This window comes from Ursus maritimus, unplaced genomic scaffold (assembly GCF_017311325.1).
Source record: "Ursus maritimus isolate PB19 unplaced genomic scaffold, ASM1731132v1 scaffold_16, whole genome shotgun sequence".
In the NCBI taxonomy this organism is placed as follows: domain Eukaryota; kingdom Metazoa; phylum Chordata; class Mammalia; order Carnivora; family Ursidae; genus Ursus; species Ursus maritimus.
The window spans coordinates 42,824,792-42,841,117 of NW_024424008.1; the positions used below are offsets into that span (position 1 = coordinate 42,824,792).

The 16,326-nt window shown below is 40.1% G+C and overlaps 1 protein-coding gene across 1 annotated transcript; it reads right to left on the minus strand.

Moving 5' to 3' along the window:
• Nucleotides 1–705: 705 nt before the first annotated feature.
• PATE3 (prostate and testis expressed 3) lies at nucleotides 706–2,850 on the minus strand. The gene is made up of 3 exons (XM_008688279.1): nucleotides 2,802–2,850; nucleotides 1,489–1,611; nucleotides 706–830 (listed from the first exon to the last, which is right to left on the minus strand). The coding sequence occupies exons 1-3, from the start codon at nucleotides 2,848–2,850 to the stop codon at nucleotides 706–708; spliced, it is 297 nt and encodes a 98-aa protein (XP_008686501.1).
• Nucleotides 2,851–16,326: the final 13,476 nt, after the last annotated feature.

Here is a 16,326-nt window from a genome sequence, read left to right on the forward strand (position 1 = left end):
GGGAGGTGATAGTGGAAATGGATAGCAAAAGAGGAAAGGAGCAGATTAGGAGAGGAAGGAGAAGAAGGGAGAGTTGCCATGTATCTTGAGTGTACATCTTGACAGACCTCCAAGCGGCCGTGCATGAGCTGTGACTATCACAGAGGCAGGATTTTCCTTATTTTCCGATTTGTACTGACATTGTATATGGATGTACTCTGCAAAGGCTAAGAAAATCATAACTGAGTTTGAAGTGAACACTGTCCACTTGGGAAAATAATGTGTCCATAGAGGCAAATCTCAAGTGTCCACCATCCATTTTGCTGTAATTTCTGCTTAGTTATAGTAAACAATAAATGGGCGTTTTAGATTCAAATATTTGTGAACTTTCAGCTGAAGTGTTTCTAGTCCGCCTCAACTAATTTAAGCTAATCGTAAGGTTTGGGAGCAGTCATGTTTTAAATTTTGCTGTACAGAGCCTCTTGGGACAGGCTTCTTGGAGTATGGAAATGCCATTCCCTGTCATGGGAGAAATCTGTTGTTCAGGATCATTATCCTCTGACTGAGGTAGAAACCGAGCTGGAGGCACGAGGAAGGATGACACTGAAAGAAAGAGAGCTGCAGTACATCAAAGATGGACAAGGTAGGAAGGCGAGGCCACGCAGAGCACGAAGGGGGAGAAACGTTGACAACATTCTGACTTGAGACCTCAGGAGGGCCAGTATTTTAGATTTTGAGGTTACAAAAATTGTGCTTGCAGCATTTATGAATATAAGTCCGATTGTTGAGATCAAAGGTCAAGTCTCTGCAGAATTTCTGACACACCATATATGATAACTGTAGAATGTTACCTGTAATAAGAAGGAACATAGAAAATAACCCAGTGATCCAAGTTCTGTAAAGACAGGTCAACCTGGCACCAGTCCTGTCTGAAAATTTAATTAGGCATCAGGGTGGGTTTAGGAATGGCTTCGCAGCTTATACCTACCAAAAGGACGGAGGCAGGAAGTTGTAGAAATCACTGGCCCCCTTCATGGTTGTTTGCCTGAGGTCCCTAACGACCCTTAATTCTCTACAGCTGCTTCATTCCTATTCCTGGTAGAAGATTAGCAACTAGTGCTTTGGTGTCTTCAGAGTTCAAATCTGTTTGGTCAGTTTTATTGGGAATATAGAACCACCATCTCCTTCCTCCTGTCTCATCTTCCCCCGTCCTCTTCTGTCTGCATGCACAGGGACCTAAGCTCAGGAGCATTCTGCTATTTGGGTCCTCTCCTGGATTAGCCTGAGTGGAGATATGAAATTACTGAAGTACTCTCCTAAGAATGTCAGGCCTCCCCTGACCCTCTAACTTACCCTGGAAGATCAGGGTATGTTATGAAATTACTGACATTCCTAAGAATGTCAGGCCTCCCCTGACCCTCTAACTTACCCTGGAAGATCAGGGTATGTTATGAAATTACTGAAGTACTCTCCTAAGAATGTCAGGCCTCCCCTGACCCTCTAACTTACCCTGGAAGATCTTTAAAGTCATGCATGACTCGAACTTCTGAGCAACACAGAAGCCAAAGCCTCTTCTACAGCGATCTGTCCGTGTGCGAAGGTGGCAGGTCATGCACTTCAGCGACGTTGCTGCTGGAGGGCATAGAGCTGCTGTGAGACCAGGGGGACTTTGGAAGGAGCTGGAATTATCTAGATTGTGGGAGGTGGGGGGTGGGGTGCAAGGGGTGGATGAAGAGCTGGCGTTGGGTAGAAGAGCAGGTAGTAAATGGTTGGGAGCTCTTACCAACTTCATAACCCAGAGAAATGCCATTGTGAGAAGAAAAGGATTCTTCTGGTCCCTATTTCAGCCCTCTTCACCTGGATTACTTAGAGCAATGGCATTGGTTTTTCCAGCTTTGAAATGGCTCTATGAATGATGGCCTAGCCTACCTGAACAGCAGTGTAGATAGGCGGGAGTGTAATAATGAGGGTGAGTGCTTTAAATATTTTACCCAAGCTTATGTTGCTAACATTTGCTGCTTTAAGATATTGTTAGGTAATGTACTCTGTAATTTTGAACTTTGAACTGAATCTATGTAAAGTCCTCATAAATTATGATAGTAACATGTGTTGTGGGATGAGCTAATCGAAATACAGGTTTAATAAAACAAACAAACAAACAAAAAACCTCTCCCTGGTGCACCTAGGTGCAAAAAGAAAGTAACATTTATTAAGCATCTCATTTGGGCCATGATCTCTCACTTTGTATCTGATTTAATCATCACAAAAGCTTTGTAAGTATTTCCCCATTTCTCAGATGAGCAACCAGAGGTACGGAGACTTTAAGACAGCGACTAAAGCGTTTTTTAAAAAATCTGATTCTAGAGCATCCAATATTTCCTCTCCTATAATAATTTGTTTTCATGTGAAGTCCCTTGTAAGTGTATCAAAAGCCATTGTTCAGCACTTAAACAAACTACAGAATTATCCATTATGGGCTGACCAGCTCTGTCAGCGAATGGGATACAGATTTATGAATGAAAGGATGTCCTCAGGAAAATCTTGCTAGGATTTTGAATTATGGGGAATGGTAGAGACAGAATGGAGAAAGAGTACCAAGGGGCAGCCATAGAGGCTTGAGCCCCTGGTGAGGAATGGCAGAATGTTGAGAAGGTCAGAAAAGATGGCCTGTAAGGCAGAAGGAGCATTCTGAAGAATGGCTTCCTCTCCCTCATAAATGTGGTCAAGGCTCAGCCCTCTGTGGGTGCCTACGGTACATGCAGAGTTTCCAGGGGCTCCCTACAGCCTGTCTCTGAAGCCCGCTTCTCAGGTCTGTGACTCACCTACAATGAAGCAGCAAAGGAAGAAAACCATCAAGAAGTGTTTGTCCATCCTGAGCCAGAAGTCCCTTGCACAGGAGAAGCCAGGAACTGCAAGAACAGCTCTTCAGGCTACAGGGACGAAACCTTCATCATAGGGTAGGGATTATTCATGCCTAAAGGGAATCAGTCACACAAGGTTTCCTCTGGTAGCTCCAGATTATTCTCTGTTTACCCCATAGCAAAGTATAATGATAATTAGTAAATTTGGGGGTTTACGTTAAGCTTTGTTTTTTTTTAAATAAAATCTTTCTCATAGTAATTATTGTTAGAGTTATGACATTATCATTCTTATCCTAATTTACAGGAGAGGGAACAGGCTTGATGAGGTCTAGCAACTTACCCATGATTACAATAGTGAGTGGAGGCCACACTTGTAACCACCTTGATTCAGTACCTCTTGGAGACTTTTAAGATTTTATTTTTTTATTTGAGAGAGAGCACAGAGAGAGAGGAAGAGGGAGAAGCAGACTCCCTGCTAAGCAGGGAGCCCGATGTGGAGCTCAATCCCAGGACCCCGGGATCATGACCTGAGCTGAAGGCAGATGCTTAATCGACTGAGCCACCCAGGCGGCCCTGCCTCTTGGAGATTTATTTACATTCAACAGACATTTACTGGGATCTTTTGTGTGCCAGGCCTAGTCCCACGTGTGAAAGTAGAACAATGTGTAAGTCAGGAAAGCTCCTGTAGCTCCTCACCCTATGGATGAGAAACAGGAGAGTGAAAGAGATGAAAATATGTATAATCTATGATCAAGCTGGGCCTTCAACCTAGAACTTCTGATTCTCAGCCCAGGACTACTTCACCTTCATGGAAATCTGTTCTCCACAGCCAGAGACTATTTATTCTGTAGGGCTATGAAATCCCCCCTAGAATTATCACACAACATGATCTTTACCAAACTTACATTGTGATCCAGCTGGTTTTTCTATGATTTAGGTATCTGTCTCTACAAAAGTTAACTCAGTTAAGGTTCACCATGGATAAAGTTCTGGGAAACCATGGCCAGTCCTGGCATTCTAGGGCTCCTAAACCTATCAGTGAGCTGATGGCACCTTGACTAGAAATATTAGGAATCTTCCATACAGAACTAATTTAACAACATCTTCTTTCTTGTAGGAACAATATGTTCACTAAAACATATCAAGTCTGACATTTTTAGACATCAGGTGAAGATTGGAGGACATAGGTCTTAGTTCAAATGCCACAGAATTTACAATGTTCTTTTTCTATGACCACTCAGAGTGTGGAGCCCATCTTTGCCTAAGAAGAGAGCCAAAAGCCTTAGTCAGGGAATTGGTTTCTTTGAAAAGAATTGATTGCAGAATGGCGAGCAAGACTGAATCTAATTTTCTATTCTGTCATATTTCAGGAGAGCATCTTAGAAACTGAATGGCATTTTTCAGGACTTTCCAAAGGCTTATCAAGAAGGCAAAGCCCTGAGCCTTTGGTGCTTGGGTTTACAAGGCCATTGGAGCATTTCCTTTGTCACCCATTTTCTCTGCTTTATCTGTTTAAAACCATCGCAAAGGAAGCAAAGGACATTCTATGTTAAACAGCAGTTGGTTTTCGGGGCCTACTCTTTCCATGGCAGCTGCTTTCCGAAAGGCCCACTGAGTTTTGAATCTCTCTTCTACTGGATTAGTTCCAGTTAGGATTGTGAAATTTTGCAATTCTACCCAAACACTGGGGTCCTCTGACTTACTCCTCATCTTCCGCCAGTACCTTATCCATCAGATTTTCTCTTGAAAACAATTTCTTTCTTCATTTAGCATGACATAGGAAAGAATAAGTATTAGAACCTACTAGAGGCAGTGTGGTACAACAGAAAGAGGATTTTCCTGGGAGTCTGGAAACCTTTGGTTGATTACTACGTAATTCACGGCATCTTTAGCAAGCCATTTATCTGTGATGTTAGACTTCAGCCATTCTTATGGCCCCTTACAACTTCAACATTCTATGGTTTCATAATGTAAATCATGAGGTTGGGTACTAAGTTCTGTTATTCTGACCTAGCAGTTTGCTTGGCACATGATGATGTGCGGAACATGTGATGGCTAAATGAAGGAGGGAATGAATGAAGGCTAAACCTCACCTGATACCACCATCCACTATCCCACTGATACAGAGTCCCAAATTAATGCACTCCATGACAAGACGGCCATCTACTCAGCATAGATGCCATTTGCCCTGCTCTGAGGAGGAGAAGGCAGAACATTGTGTCCTCATATTCATGGTCTTTCTTGGCTTCAGGGTAGGTAACAGATCTTGACGATTCCACAGGTGAGCAACCCTCTTAACTTGTGCTTCTAAATGCTGCTCTTTGTTTTGGGGAATGGACCTTGGCATAGAGTCAGAAATCGGGCTACTTTGTTCCTGGGCTCCCAGGGGCAGCAATGGCTTTCCAGAGTGTGTACAGAGACTAGAGTGTGAGATAATGATTGTTTAAAAAGTCTGGTGGAAAGGAGCCTGTTTGCAGGGCCCAGGGAAGTCACCCTCACACATCCAATGGCTGGTGGGAAAAGAGGTGAAGGAACGAAGAACAAAACCAACATTTATTGAGTGCTTGCTATGTGCCACACATGAGGCTAAGCACTTCTACTTAGATCATTTCATGGAGCCCTCACAACACCCTGGTGGTGAAGTGTCTATCAAGGAGCCCAGCGGAGGTTCAAGCATAGATCATGTCACTAAAATTCTGGCTTCATTCACAATATTGCTGTTAACATAATACTTCAGGTGAAAAGTCCCAGTGTAATGAAAAGTTTCAAAAAACCCTTGCAGAATTGTTTATGGACTGATCTTATGCATGTGAGTTGCAGATTTTTGTCAGCACCTTACCTTCATTCCTGAGCAAAATTTATTAATATGGGGTCTAGCATCCTCTTCGTTTCATGGGTTCTATGAACCTTGGTAGAAAATTTTGTATTTTCCATTAACCTCTTGTCGGGAAGCAAGAATTTCTGTCCCTTTCAAGGTCCTTCTAGCCAGACTAAGAATCAAACTGACATGAAACAGATTAACAGGAGAAAAATCAAATTTAATAGCATACATATGGGGAATCCACTCAGACATGGAAATTCCAAATCCAGGTAGGCAAAATGAGGTATATATGTCCACCCAAACTAAGGAGAAGGGGGTAGGAGTCTGGGACTTCAGAGGAAAGGAATACAATTTACTGGAACATAAAAAAGTAAATGTTTGGTAAACAGAAGTTTGCTGGGCCATTTAGAAACAATGGGACATAGAGGGTTAGGTTCCTCCCCATCTACCAAACCTAGTTCTTACCATAGTGCAGTTTTATCAACAGTGATAGCTCGCTTCCTGGAGCAGGTCTCCATCTACATTCTTTCAGGCTGTTGAGGGGTAGGTAAAGAACTTTTCCTGAATCTGCTGGCTTCTGATTGATTGCTTTTTTTTTTTTAAGATTTTATTTATTTATTTGACAGAGATAGAGACAGCCAGCGAGAGAGGGAACACAAGGAGGGGGAGTGGGAGAGGGAGAAGCAGGCTCCCAGGGGAGGAGCCCGATGTGGGGCCCGATCCCATAACGCCGGGATCACGCCCTGAGCCGAAGGCAGACGCCCAACCACTGTGCCACCCAGGCGCCCCTGATTGCTTTTTTTAAATTTAGATTTTATTTATTTATTTGAGAGAGAGAGAGAGGGATTAGGGAGAAGGAGCAGAAGGAGAGGAAGAAGCAGACTCCCCACTGAGCAGGGAGCCCAAGGTGGAGCTCGATTCCAGAACCCTGAGATCATGACCTGAGCCAAAGGTGGATGCTTAACTGAGCCACCCAGAAGCCCCTGATGGATTGCTTTTTGACTCAAAATAATCTTCATGCCAAAGCAGCCCACCTTGGGGTGGCCTGCTATTGGTTCCTACACTATAAAGGATATTTCATTTTCTTCCATATTTAATGTTGGCAACAAACTGCAAAATGTTAGCAGTGCCCAAGACTTTATTACTAATAGAAGTAAGTGAAAGAACAGGAATTAGATGTTTTCATTTGCATCTTTGAACTTACTAGGATACAAAGGCCACAGTGGGTGTGTGTGTGTATGTGTGTAAATATTCTCATGAAGGCAAGTGTGAAGCCAGATACAATGAAGTTGCGTCTCACTTCTGTCTGTCTGGAAAATTAGGAATATTTCCTAATAAGAAAGATCAGTTTGAAAAACTTGGCATATTTCTGGGGCACCTGGGTGGCTCAGTGGGTTGGGCATCTGCCTTTGGCTAGGCTCATCTCAAAGATACTTTAAACCATCTGAATGTGATAAATGTTTGCACTCAAGGTCAAGAACATATTGTTAAGGTGCTACTGAAAAAAATCAGAGCTTTCTTGGCTAAATTGCCAACGTGAATGAAGAAGGTAGAGGCCAATATCCTTGCAAATGTATGTACCCCCCTCAACTTTATTCAGATATAATTAACATATAGCTTTGTGTAACTTTAAGGTGTACAGTGTGTTGATTTATACACTTACATATTGCAATAGGATACAACCCAATGGTGGTAGTTAGCTGACTAGTATTGTGGCCTTAGCTAATGACTCTACCATGTCACACATAATTGCCATTTCTGTGGTGAGGACATTTAAAATCTACTCCCTTGGCAACATTCAAGTAATGTAGTATAGGATTGTTACCTGTAATCGCAATGCTGTGCATTACATTCCTAGAACTTGCTCATTTTCTAACTGTAAGTTTGTATGTACTGTTTGACCAATATCTCCCCTTTTTTCTCCTTGCAAACGTTCAAGTTCCATTTACCAGAATGGAATTGAAATACAAAATTCTGGGTCAATTTATTTGAAAGGAGAAATCCATGATCATCTAGAAACACCCCAGAAGTCTTTTGAAAGTCATTTCTGTCTTGATGACATTAATGTTGAGTCCAGGAATCACACTATTTCATATTTTAAAATTTTTTTTAAATTTTTATTTTATGTAGGCGCCACACCCAAAGTGGGACTCGAACTCACACCCCCAAGATCAAGAGTCGCATGTTCCACTGACTGAGCCAGCCAGGTGCCTCCACAATATTTTATGTTTTATATATTTATAAATATATATTTATAATATATAATATGTAATATAAAATATATTTATATATTGAAATTCTTTCAAACCTACAGAAAAATTTCCAAAAATAAAAACAATACAAAGAATACCATTTCTCCTTTCCCCAGGTTCACACGTTGTTAACATTTAATCCCATTTGCTTTTCTAGTTGCGGTATGCTCTTTCTCATTTACGGCCCCCTTCAGCCCCACCTCATTCCCCACTTTCTGAACCATTTTGGTTAAGTTACCTGCATCATGGCTTTAGAGCACTTAAAACTCTATTAGTGTTTATTTTCTAAGAATAGAGTTATTGTGTCACATAACCACAGTGACAAGTTATCAACCTTGGTAAATTTAACACTGATACAATACTTTCATCTACTTGATCACTCATATTGTAATTTGTCATTTGACCCAATAATGTCCAATTTCCTCCTTGGGTACAGGACCCAGTCTAGGGTCAGGCATTGCATCTGGTTTCCACAGCCTTTCTTTGTCTTCCACGGCATTTATATATATACATATATATCATACAGTCCTCCCTCCTTTTTATGCGGAACGTTCCTCATTTGGAGTTCATTTGATGATTCCTCGTGATTAGTCTTAGATTATGCATTCAAGGCTGAAATACTGCATTGGTGATATTTTGTCCTTCTTTGTAACATATCTGGAGTACAAAATGTCCATCTGTCCCTCAATTATGATTTTAAAATACATTACATTCTATTTTAAAATAATTTTCTTTATAATAGCTTTATTGTGGTATCATTGATATCCAAAAAGCTGCACTTATTTAAAATGTACAATTTGATAATATTTGGCATGTTCATGCCTGTGAAACTATCACCAAAATCAAGACAGTGAACATATTCATCAGGTCTAGAAGTTTCCATGTGACCCTTCATAATTTCTTCTGTCATGCCTCTCTTCCATCTCCCCTCGCCTCCTAGCATCTGCAGGCAACCACTAAGCTGCTTTCTGGTACTTTTAGATCAGTTTGCATTTCCTAGAATTTTATAAAATGAGATCATACAGCACGTACTTTTTTTTGGTTTGGCTTCTTTCAGTCAGCATATCTTTTGTGTGGTTCATCCACATTATTGAGTCAATGGTTTATCCCTTTATATTGCCTGGTAGTATTTACTCTGTAGACATACCACAACTTGTTTATCCATTTGTTGAAGGACATTTGAATTGATTCCAGATTTTGGCTATCACAAATAAAGCAATTATGAACACTTATGTATAAATCTTTATATGGACGTACACTCTTTCCTCTTAAGGAATTGTCTAAGGGTGGAATAGCTGGGTCAAATGGTAAATATAATTTTAACTCTAAGAAAATACCAAACTATTATCTGAAGTTGTACCATTTTACATACTCACCAGGAGTGCTCACTCACTCGTCCCTCCTCATCCTTGCCAACCCTTGCTAGGATCAGTCTTTTTAATTTTAGCTTTTCTAATGAGTGAAGTGGTTTTAATTAGCGTTTCTCTAATGAGTTCAAATCTTTTGCCCCTTTCAATAATTTTCTCAGATTTATTGGCACATACTTGACATATAATGTTGTGTATGTTTAAGTTGTTAATAATGCTCATTATTATTGTTAAAAAATCCATAGAGAAAGTAGTTTTATTCCATATTTTTAAGGAAATAGTCCCTCTGCTTCTATTTTCTGGAAGAGATTGTACAGAATCTGTATAATTTCTTCCTTAAGTTCTTGGTAGAATTCACCAGTGAACCTATAGAGTGTATGGAGGGGCTCTCTATTTTGGGGGGGTTAACCCTTGATTCAATATCTTTAATAGATCTAGACTTATGCAGATTATATCTTTCTTCTTGTGTAAGTTTTGGCAGATCATGTTTTATAAGGAATTGGTCCTTTTCATTTAGGTTATCAAATTTGTAGGCATGGTGTTGTTCATAATATTATTTTATGATCACTTACATGTCCATGGGATCAGGAATCATGGCCTCCCTTTCATTTCTAATATTAGAAATTTGTCTTCTCTCTCTCCCTCTCCTTAGCTACCCTGGTTAGTGCTTTATCAATTTTACCCATCCTTTCAAAGAACTGGTGTTTAATTTTGTTGATTTTTTTTCTATTGGTTTTCAATTTGATTGATTTCTGTTCTAATTTGTATTCTTTCTCTTCTGCTTACTTTGGTTTTATTTTCCCTTCTTTAGTTTCCTAAGGTGGAAACTTAGATGACTGATTTTTAAATCTTCATTCTTTTCTAATATATGCACTCAGTACTATCAACGTGTCTCTAAATACTGCTTTCTCTGCATCCTACAAATTTTGATAATATATTCTAGTTTTCATTTAGTTCAAAATATTTTAAATTTCTCTTGAGACATCTTTGACCCATACAGTAGTTAGAAGTATGTTATTTAATCTCCGAGTATTTGGGGATTTTTTTTTCCATCTATATTTCTGTTACTGATTTCTAATTTAATTCCATTGAGATCTGAGAGCATACACTGTATGACTTGTATTCTTTTAAATATGTTTAATGTGGGGCACCTGGGTGGCTCAGTCATTAATCGTTTGCCTTAGGCTCAGGGACTGATCCCAGGGTCCTGGGATGGAGCCCCGCATCGGGCTCCCTGCTCCACTGGAAGCCTGCTTCTTCCTCTCTCACTCCCCCTGCTTGTGTTCCCTTTCTCGCTAGCTGTCTCTCTCTCTCTGTCAAATAAATAAATAAAATCTAAAAATAAATAAATAAATACATAAATAAGTTTAATAAGGTATGGTGGCCCTGAATATGTCTATTTGGTGAAAGGTTCGTGCAAGCTTGAGAAGACTGTGTATTCTGTTGGATAATATATTCTATAAATGTCAATTAGATCTAACTGATTGATTGGTGCTATTCACTCAGCTATGTCCTTCTGAATTTCTGCCTACTGGATCATCCATTAATGATAAAGGGGTGCTGAAATCTACAATGATAACAGTGGATTCATCTATTTCTCCTTGCAGTTCTATCAGTTTTTGCCTCACATATTTTGGTGCTCTGTGGCAAGGCACATACACATTAAGGATTATGATGTCTTCTTGGAGAATTGACCCATTTAAAAGTCTATAATGCCCCTCTTTATCTGTACAGTGATCACGGTGGTCACCATGGGAGCTGAGCTCTGGGGTACCCTCAGTACAGCCACCCTGTGCTCCTCTTTGAGCATCTCACAGTCTGGGGGAACACCGGTGTGGGCAGTAGGGAAGAAGGGCTGGGAATTGGGGCTCATGGAGCAGCTGTCTGTTATTATCTCTTAAAATCCTGGTTGGTGTTCTCTGATCTTCCTGGATATGTGGTTTGGTGTTTCTAATTAATTTTTAAAAATTCTCAGTCATTACTTGCAGTATTTCTTCTATTCCTTTATCTCTTTCTTTTCCTCTGGCATTCCCACTGTGCATGTTACACCTTTTCTAATCACCCCACAGGCTGGATTATTCTGTTCTATCTTTTTCATTTTTTTTCTTTTTGCATTTCAGTTTTGGAAGTTATTCTTGACATTATCTTCCAAGCTCACTGGTTATTCCTTGGCTGTGTAGCTTTTAATAATTACAACAATAAAACAAAAGCCAGGTAGGCCTACATGAATGTGTGTTAAGGTCCTAGAATTATTGGTAAAGTGGGAAAAGTGAAAATTGGCCATTTTCTGTATTAAGTTAAAGATGTAAGCAGTATTATCAAGGTAACAATTTAGAGAAGAGCTTAAATAAAAAGTACAGCAAATAAGTACAGTGAAAATGAAATAATAAATATTTTTGAGAAATCCAAAAGAAGTCCAGGAAACAATTTAAAAGAACCCAAAATAGATAGTTCAAAATAGGAAAAAAAATTAGGTGCTAAATATAATCTTCTATAGACAGTAGTAACTGAATTAAATACAAAAGATTAGATATTCTAATTAATAGTCCAAAATTGTGAGATGGTATTTTCAAAAACCCAACACTGGTATTATTAAAGATGAAATCATAATGGAAATTAGAAATAATTTGAAGTGAGTGCTCATGAATGTGTGACATTCATATTGTGGGAAGCAGCTAACACAGGGCTAAAAGGAAAGTTTATAGTCTTAAAATGGATATAGTAGTAAAGAAATAATGCAGAACATTAACTATTTAAGTATCGACGTCAAGGAGCTAGACAAAGGAGAGCATCTCAAACCTGGCAAAAGTGTAAGAAAGGAAATAAAGAGAAGAGCAGAGGTACATATTCAAAAGGCGAAATCAACAAATCCTAAATGTATTTCTTTGAAAATCACAGCTTTAATGAAGAAAAACGGAGAGAAAACAAAACTTATGCATATCAGGAATAGGGGGAGAGAGGAGGGGGCGGGCAAAATGGGTGAAGGGAAGTGGGAGGTACGGGCTTCCAGTCACAGAATGAATGTAAGTCACGGGGATCCGGTGCACAGCAGAGGCTGGGCAATGGTATCGTCCTAGAGCTGTATGGTGACAGATGGTCGCTACGACACCTGTGGTGAGCGCCTGAAACTAATGGAACATTTGTGTGTCAACTCGACTTCCACAAAAACAAATGAATAATACATTTTAAAAACAAGATTTTTAAAAAGGCAAATGAAAAAAACAAAAAAAGAGTAAGAGGAATAAAGAGCTGTATCACTACATTTCCAACAGACATTTGAAAGAAAATAAAGAGGATAGTATAACAATCTATCTATACTGATAAATTTAACAATTTCACAAAACACAACATTTTGAAAAAATCAACTTGTGAAAACTGTCAAAAGAAGAAATATCACTACTAATGAAATTGGATCCGTAATTATGACTCTGTTGCTAAGGAAATCATAACCTTCGATGTCTTTACCAGTGACTTCTCTCAAACACCAAGTGAAAAAACCTCATGCAAATTCTTTCAGAGAACAAAATATCAGGAAGCACTCCCTAACTTAGTTTTATGGGTCCAGGATAACCTTGACATGATAAGGATGTTAGGAAATTTTTTGAGACTGATCTCTCAAACTCTGATGCAAAAATTCCAAAACAAACATTACAAAACTTAATTCAATAATATACAAAAAGGATGGGGCGCCTGGGTGGCGCAGTCGTTAAGTGTCTGCCTTCGGCTCAGGGCGTCATTCTGGGCGTTATGGGATCGAGCCCCACATCAGGCTCCTCGGCTATGAGCCTGCTTCTTCCTCTCCCACTTCCCCTGCTGTGTTCCCTCTCTCGCTGGCTGTCTCTATCTCTGTCAAATAAATAAATAAAATCCTTAAAAAATAATAATAATATACAAAAAGGATAATCTACTTCAACCAGGTAGATTTACTTCAGGAATGCAAGTGTTGTTTAACATTAGAAGAAGGAATCAATTTAATTGTCCACATGCATGGAAAAAGAAAAACAAAATATGATGATAAAATTGAGTATCAATTTATAATAAAATTATCATCAAAGAGTAGAAGAGAACGTTTTCAATTTGATAAAAAGTGTCTATAAAAATCCACTTAATCGTGAATTATTAAATCAGTAGTCTTTCCAACATATCCATACGGCAAAAGATGTAACTTTTCCTTTACACCGTACAGAACTATTAACTTTAAATGGATCGTATACGGATATGTACAAACTAAAATGATAAATCTCCTAGAAGAAAACTTAGGAGAAAATGTTCACAAGAGTCAGGTAGGCAAAGATTTCTATAACAGAACGTGGAAGCACAAATTACAGAAGAAAAAGATGATAAATTTAACTTTATCAAAATGTATGTCTTTTGATTTTTAAAAATCACTACTAAGAAAATACAAAGGTCATGGGGCGCCTGGGTGGCACAGCGGTTAAGCGTCTGCCTTCGGCTCAGGGCGTGATCCCGGCGTTCTGGGATCGAGCCCCACATCAGGCTCGTCCACTGTGAGCCTGCTTCTTCCTCTCCCACTCCCCCTGCTTGTGTTCCCTCTCTCGCTGGCTGTCTCTATCTCTGTCGAATAAATAAATAAAATCTTTAAAAAAAAAAAAATACAAAGGTCAGCCACAGTTGAGGAGAAAATACCTCCCATGCCTCATGAATATACCATTTTGTTCGATTAATGAGGCCTTTGGGGCCCTTCCCACCTATCAAGTTATTGAGTCTGAGTTGACTCGCTCCCAAATGTGAATATCAGGCCAGAAAAGACATCACAAGACTCCCTTGGATCGGCCTTCAGTTTTCATGAGCACTCTGTAGCAGGTCAATAGCTGTTTTCCAAAAGGGCTAGAGCCATGCCAAGGAGGTGACAAGTCCACATCTCCAAGGAGTATCTCCATGTGGATGTTGCTTCTCTGTTGCCAGAAGCTCCAGCAGACGGTCATCAGTGACAGTGCCTGTAGCTCAAAGAGGCCGTTAGTGTTGTAGACTCAGAGGTGGAGAGAGGACCAGCACAGCTACATTATTTGGGCCCCACTGCACGTTTTCCCCAAATCCTGCCGTTTGAATCCAGGTGCTTTTTCCCCCCTATGGGAAAAAGACCCGGTTGTTTAACAGACACACTTGCCAGGAGATTGTTGTTCTCTGGTCAGGAGTGTGGTGCACACAGGGAGGAAGAGAAGCTAGTCTGCAGGGATGGCTGGAGCAAGGGGAGGCTTTTCCCTCTTTTGCACCTTGTCTCACTATTAGGACTGCCTCCCTCACTCCTACATAACTCCCATTCTCTGGGGCTCTCTCCTTTTATCCCCGCACGTGCTAATATATCCATTACCTATTGCCCCATAGCCAATTTCCCAAACTTTAGTGGCTTAGGACAGCAGACTGTATTACTTCAAAGTTTTGGGCTAGGAATCGGTGTGGCTTAGCTGGGTCCTTGGCTTCAGAGTCATTCACAGACACAATGAAGGTGTTGGCCAGGCTGTAGTCATCTTGTGGCTCGGCTTGGGGAAGATCCACTTCCAAGCTCGCTCACATGGTGGCTCACAGATTGAGCTCTTCCCTGGTTGTTGGCTTCGGATGAGAACCACACGCCTTGATTTTAGCCTGGTGAGACCCTGAGCAGAGAATCCAGTCACGCTGTGCCCACACTTCTGACCTACGGAAACTGTGAGATCATAAATCTGTGTTGTTTTAAGCCATGTGTGTACAGTAATTTGTTCTGCAGCAATAGGTGAGTAATACAAACAGCTAGGAGAAGGGACGTTCCCTTACCTCCCTCCACTTAGGGTGAGAGCACCTGCTACTGGACCCCAAGACGTCTTCTCTGTCTCTTAACCCAATCCCGTGGGAGCCCTTGTCCTTCATCTTCCAGAAAGCCATGTCCCTGTCACTATCTCATTCTCATCTCCCAAACTGTCAAGAACAGTGAAGGGTCTGGGCTTTCTCCTACTTGCAAGCTAACAAGCTGGCTTGTTCTTGTTTCAGAGATGCTGGTAGGAGAAACAGAACTCTTGGGTCAGAGACAAAGGACTTTATTTTTTTAATTTTTATTTTTTGAAGTCAAAGATAGTACTTTTATTCTTCTAATACAACTTCCAGTTTTAGTCTGTGTGCAGATTCAAGAGGTTGCAGTTTTATACTATGATCATACAGGTGGGATTTTTATAGTCTACATGTTTACTTCATTTTTTACTGCAGCTTTTCCCCCCTGTTTCCCTGGGAGCAAGATGTTGAGGCAAAGGACTTTATTCTCGGTGAGAGCAGAAGCCAGAGCGCCATGTTGCTCGTGTTCCCCGAGTCCCACGGGGCAATATAGCTGAGGTCCAGCGAGATGCTACTCGCCGTGGGTTTCTGTCACAGCTGGGGAACACTGAGCTTGAGGAATCGACCGCTTATATACTAAGTGGAAGCAAGTCTGCTCTTTGTCCTGAGGGAAACGTTACCTCATTCGTCAACACTTTTTCTCTGTGAGCACAACCCTGAGCGATGGCCTGAGAAAAGAGTAGTCAAGGCCTTGCATCTTGGCATACCCAAAAAGAAGACGCTGTGATGCTTAGGGCCGAGGTCCACCATCTCTACTAACCAACGTTGAAGAATACAAGCATAAACAGTGAAATACGGACAGAAAGAGAAAGAAAAACAGAAAGTGAAAAAGGCAGACATTTTAAAATCTAAAAGAAATGAAGAGATGTATTGATTTTAAAATGTTGTAATTTTTTAAATAAACAAAAAAGATTCAACATACCCATAAGAAAAGCTCCGAAAAAAAGAAAACCAAGGAAAAAGAACAGAATACTAAAAATTAATAATCGTAAGAAAATTTTTCTGAAATGATTTTAAAAGACTTGAAATTTTACACTGAAACAGCACACTGTGTCACTGATGATAGCAACTTAGAACGCTCAACATCAAGACATATTCTTGTAAAATTACCAAACTTTAAAAAAAGGGAAAAAATATCCTTTGAGCTGTTAGGCCAACGTCCATAACTTACAAGGGATAGAAAATTGGTTAATCATTAGACCTTTTTGAAGGAAGTACTCTGT

Bases quoted from the DNA above. Each gene is read 5' to 3' on its own strand.
- PATE3 (XM_008688279.1), bottom strand. From the start codon at position 2,850: ATGGACAAACACTTCTTGATGGTTTTCTTCCTTTGCTGCTTCATTGTA. The intron at 1,612-2,801 runs GTGAGTCACAGA...TATGCCCTCCAG, and splicing joins CCTTTGCTGCTTCATTGTAG to CAGCAACGTCGCTGAAGTGC. The intron at 831-1,488 runs GTAAGTTAGAGG...TTCTTATTACAG, and splicing joins GACTTTAAAGATCTTCCAGG to GTAACATTCTACAGTTATCA.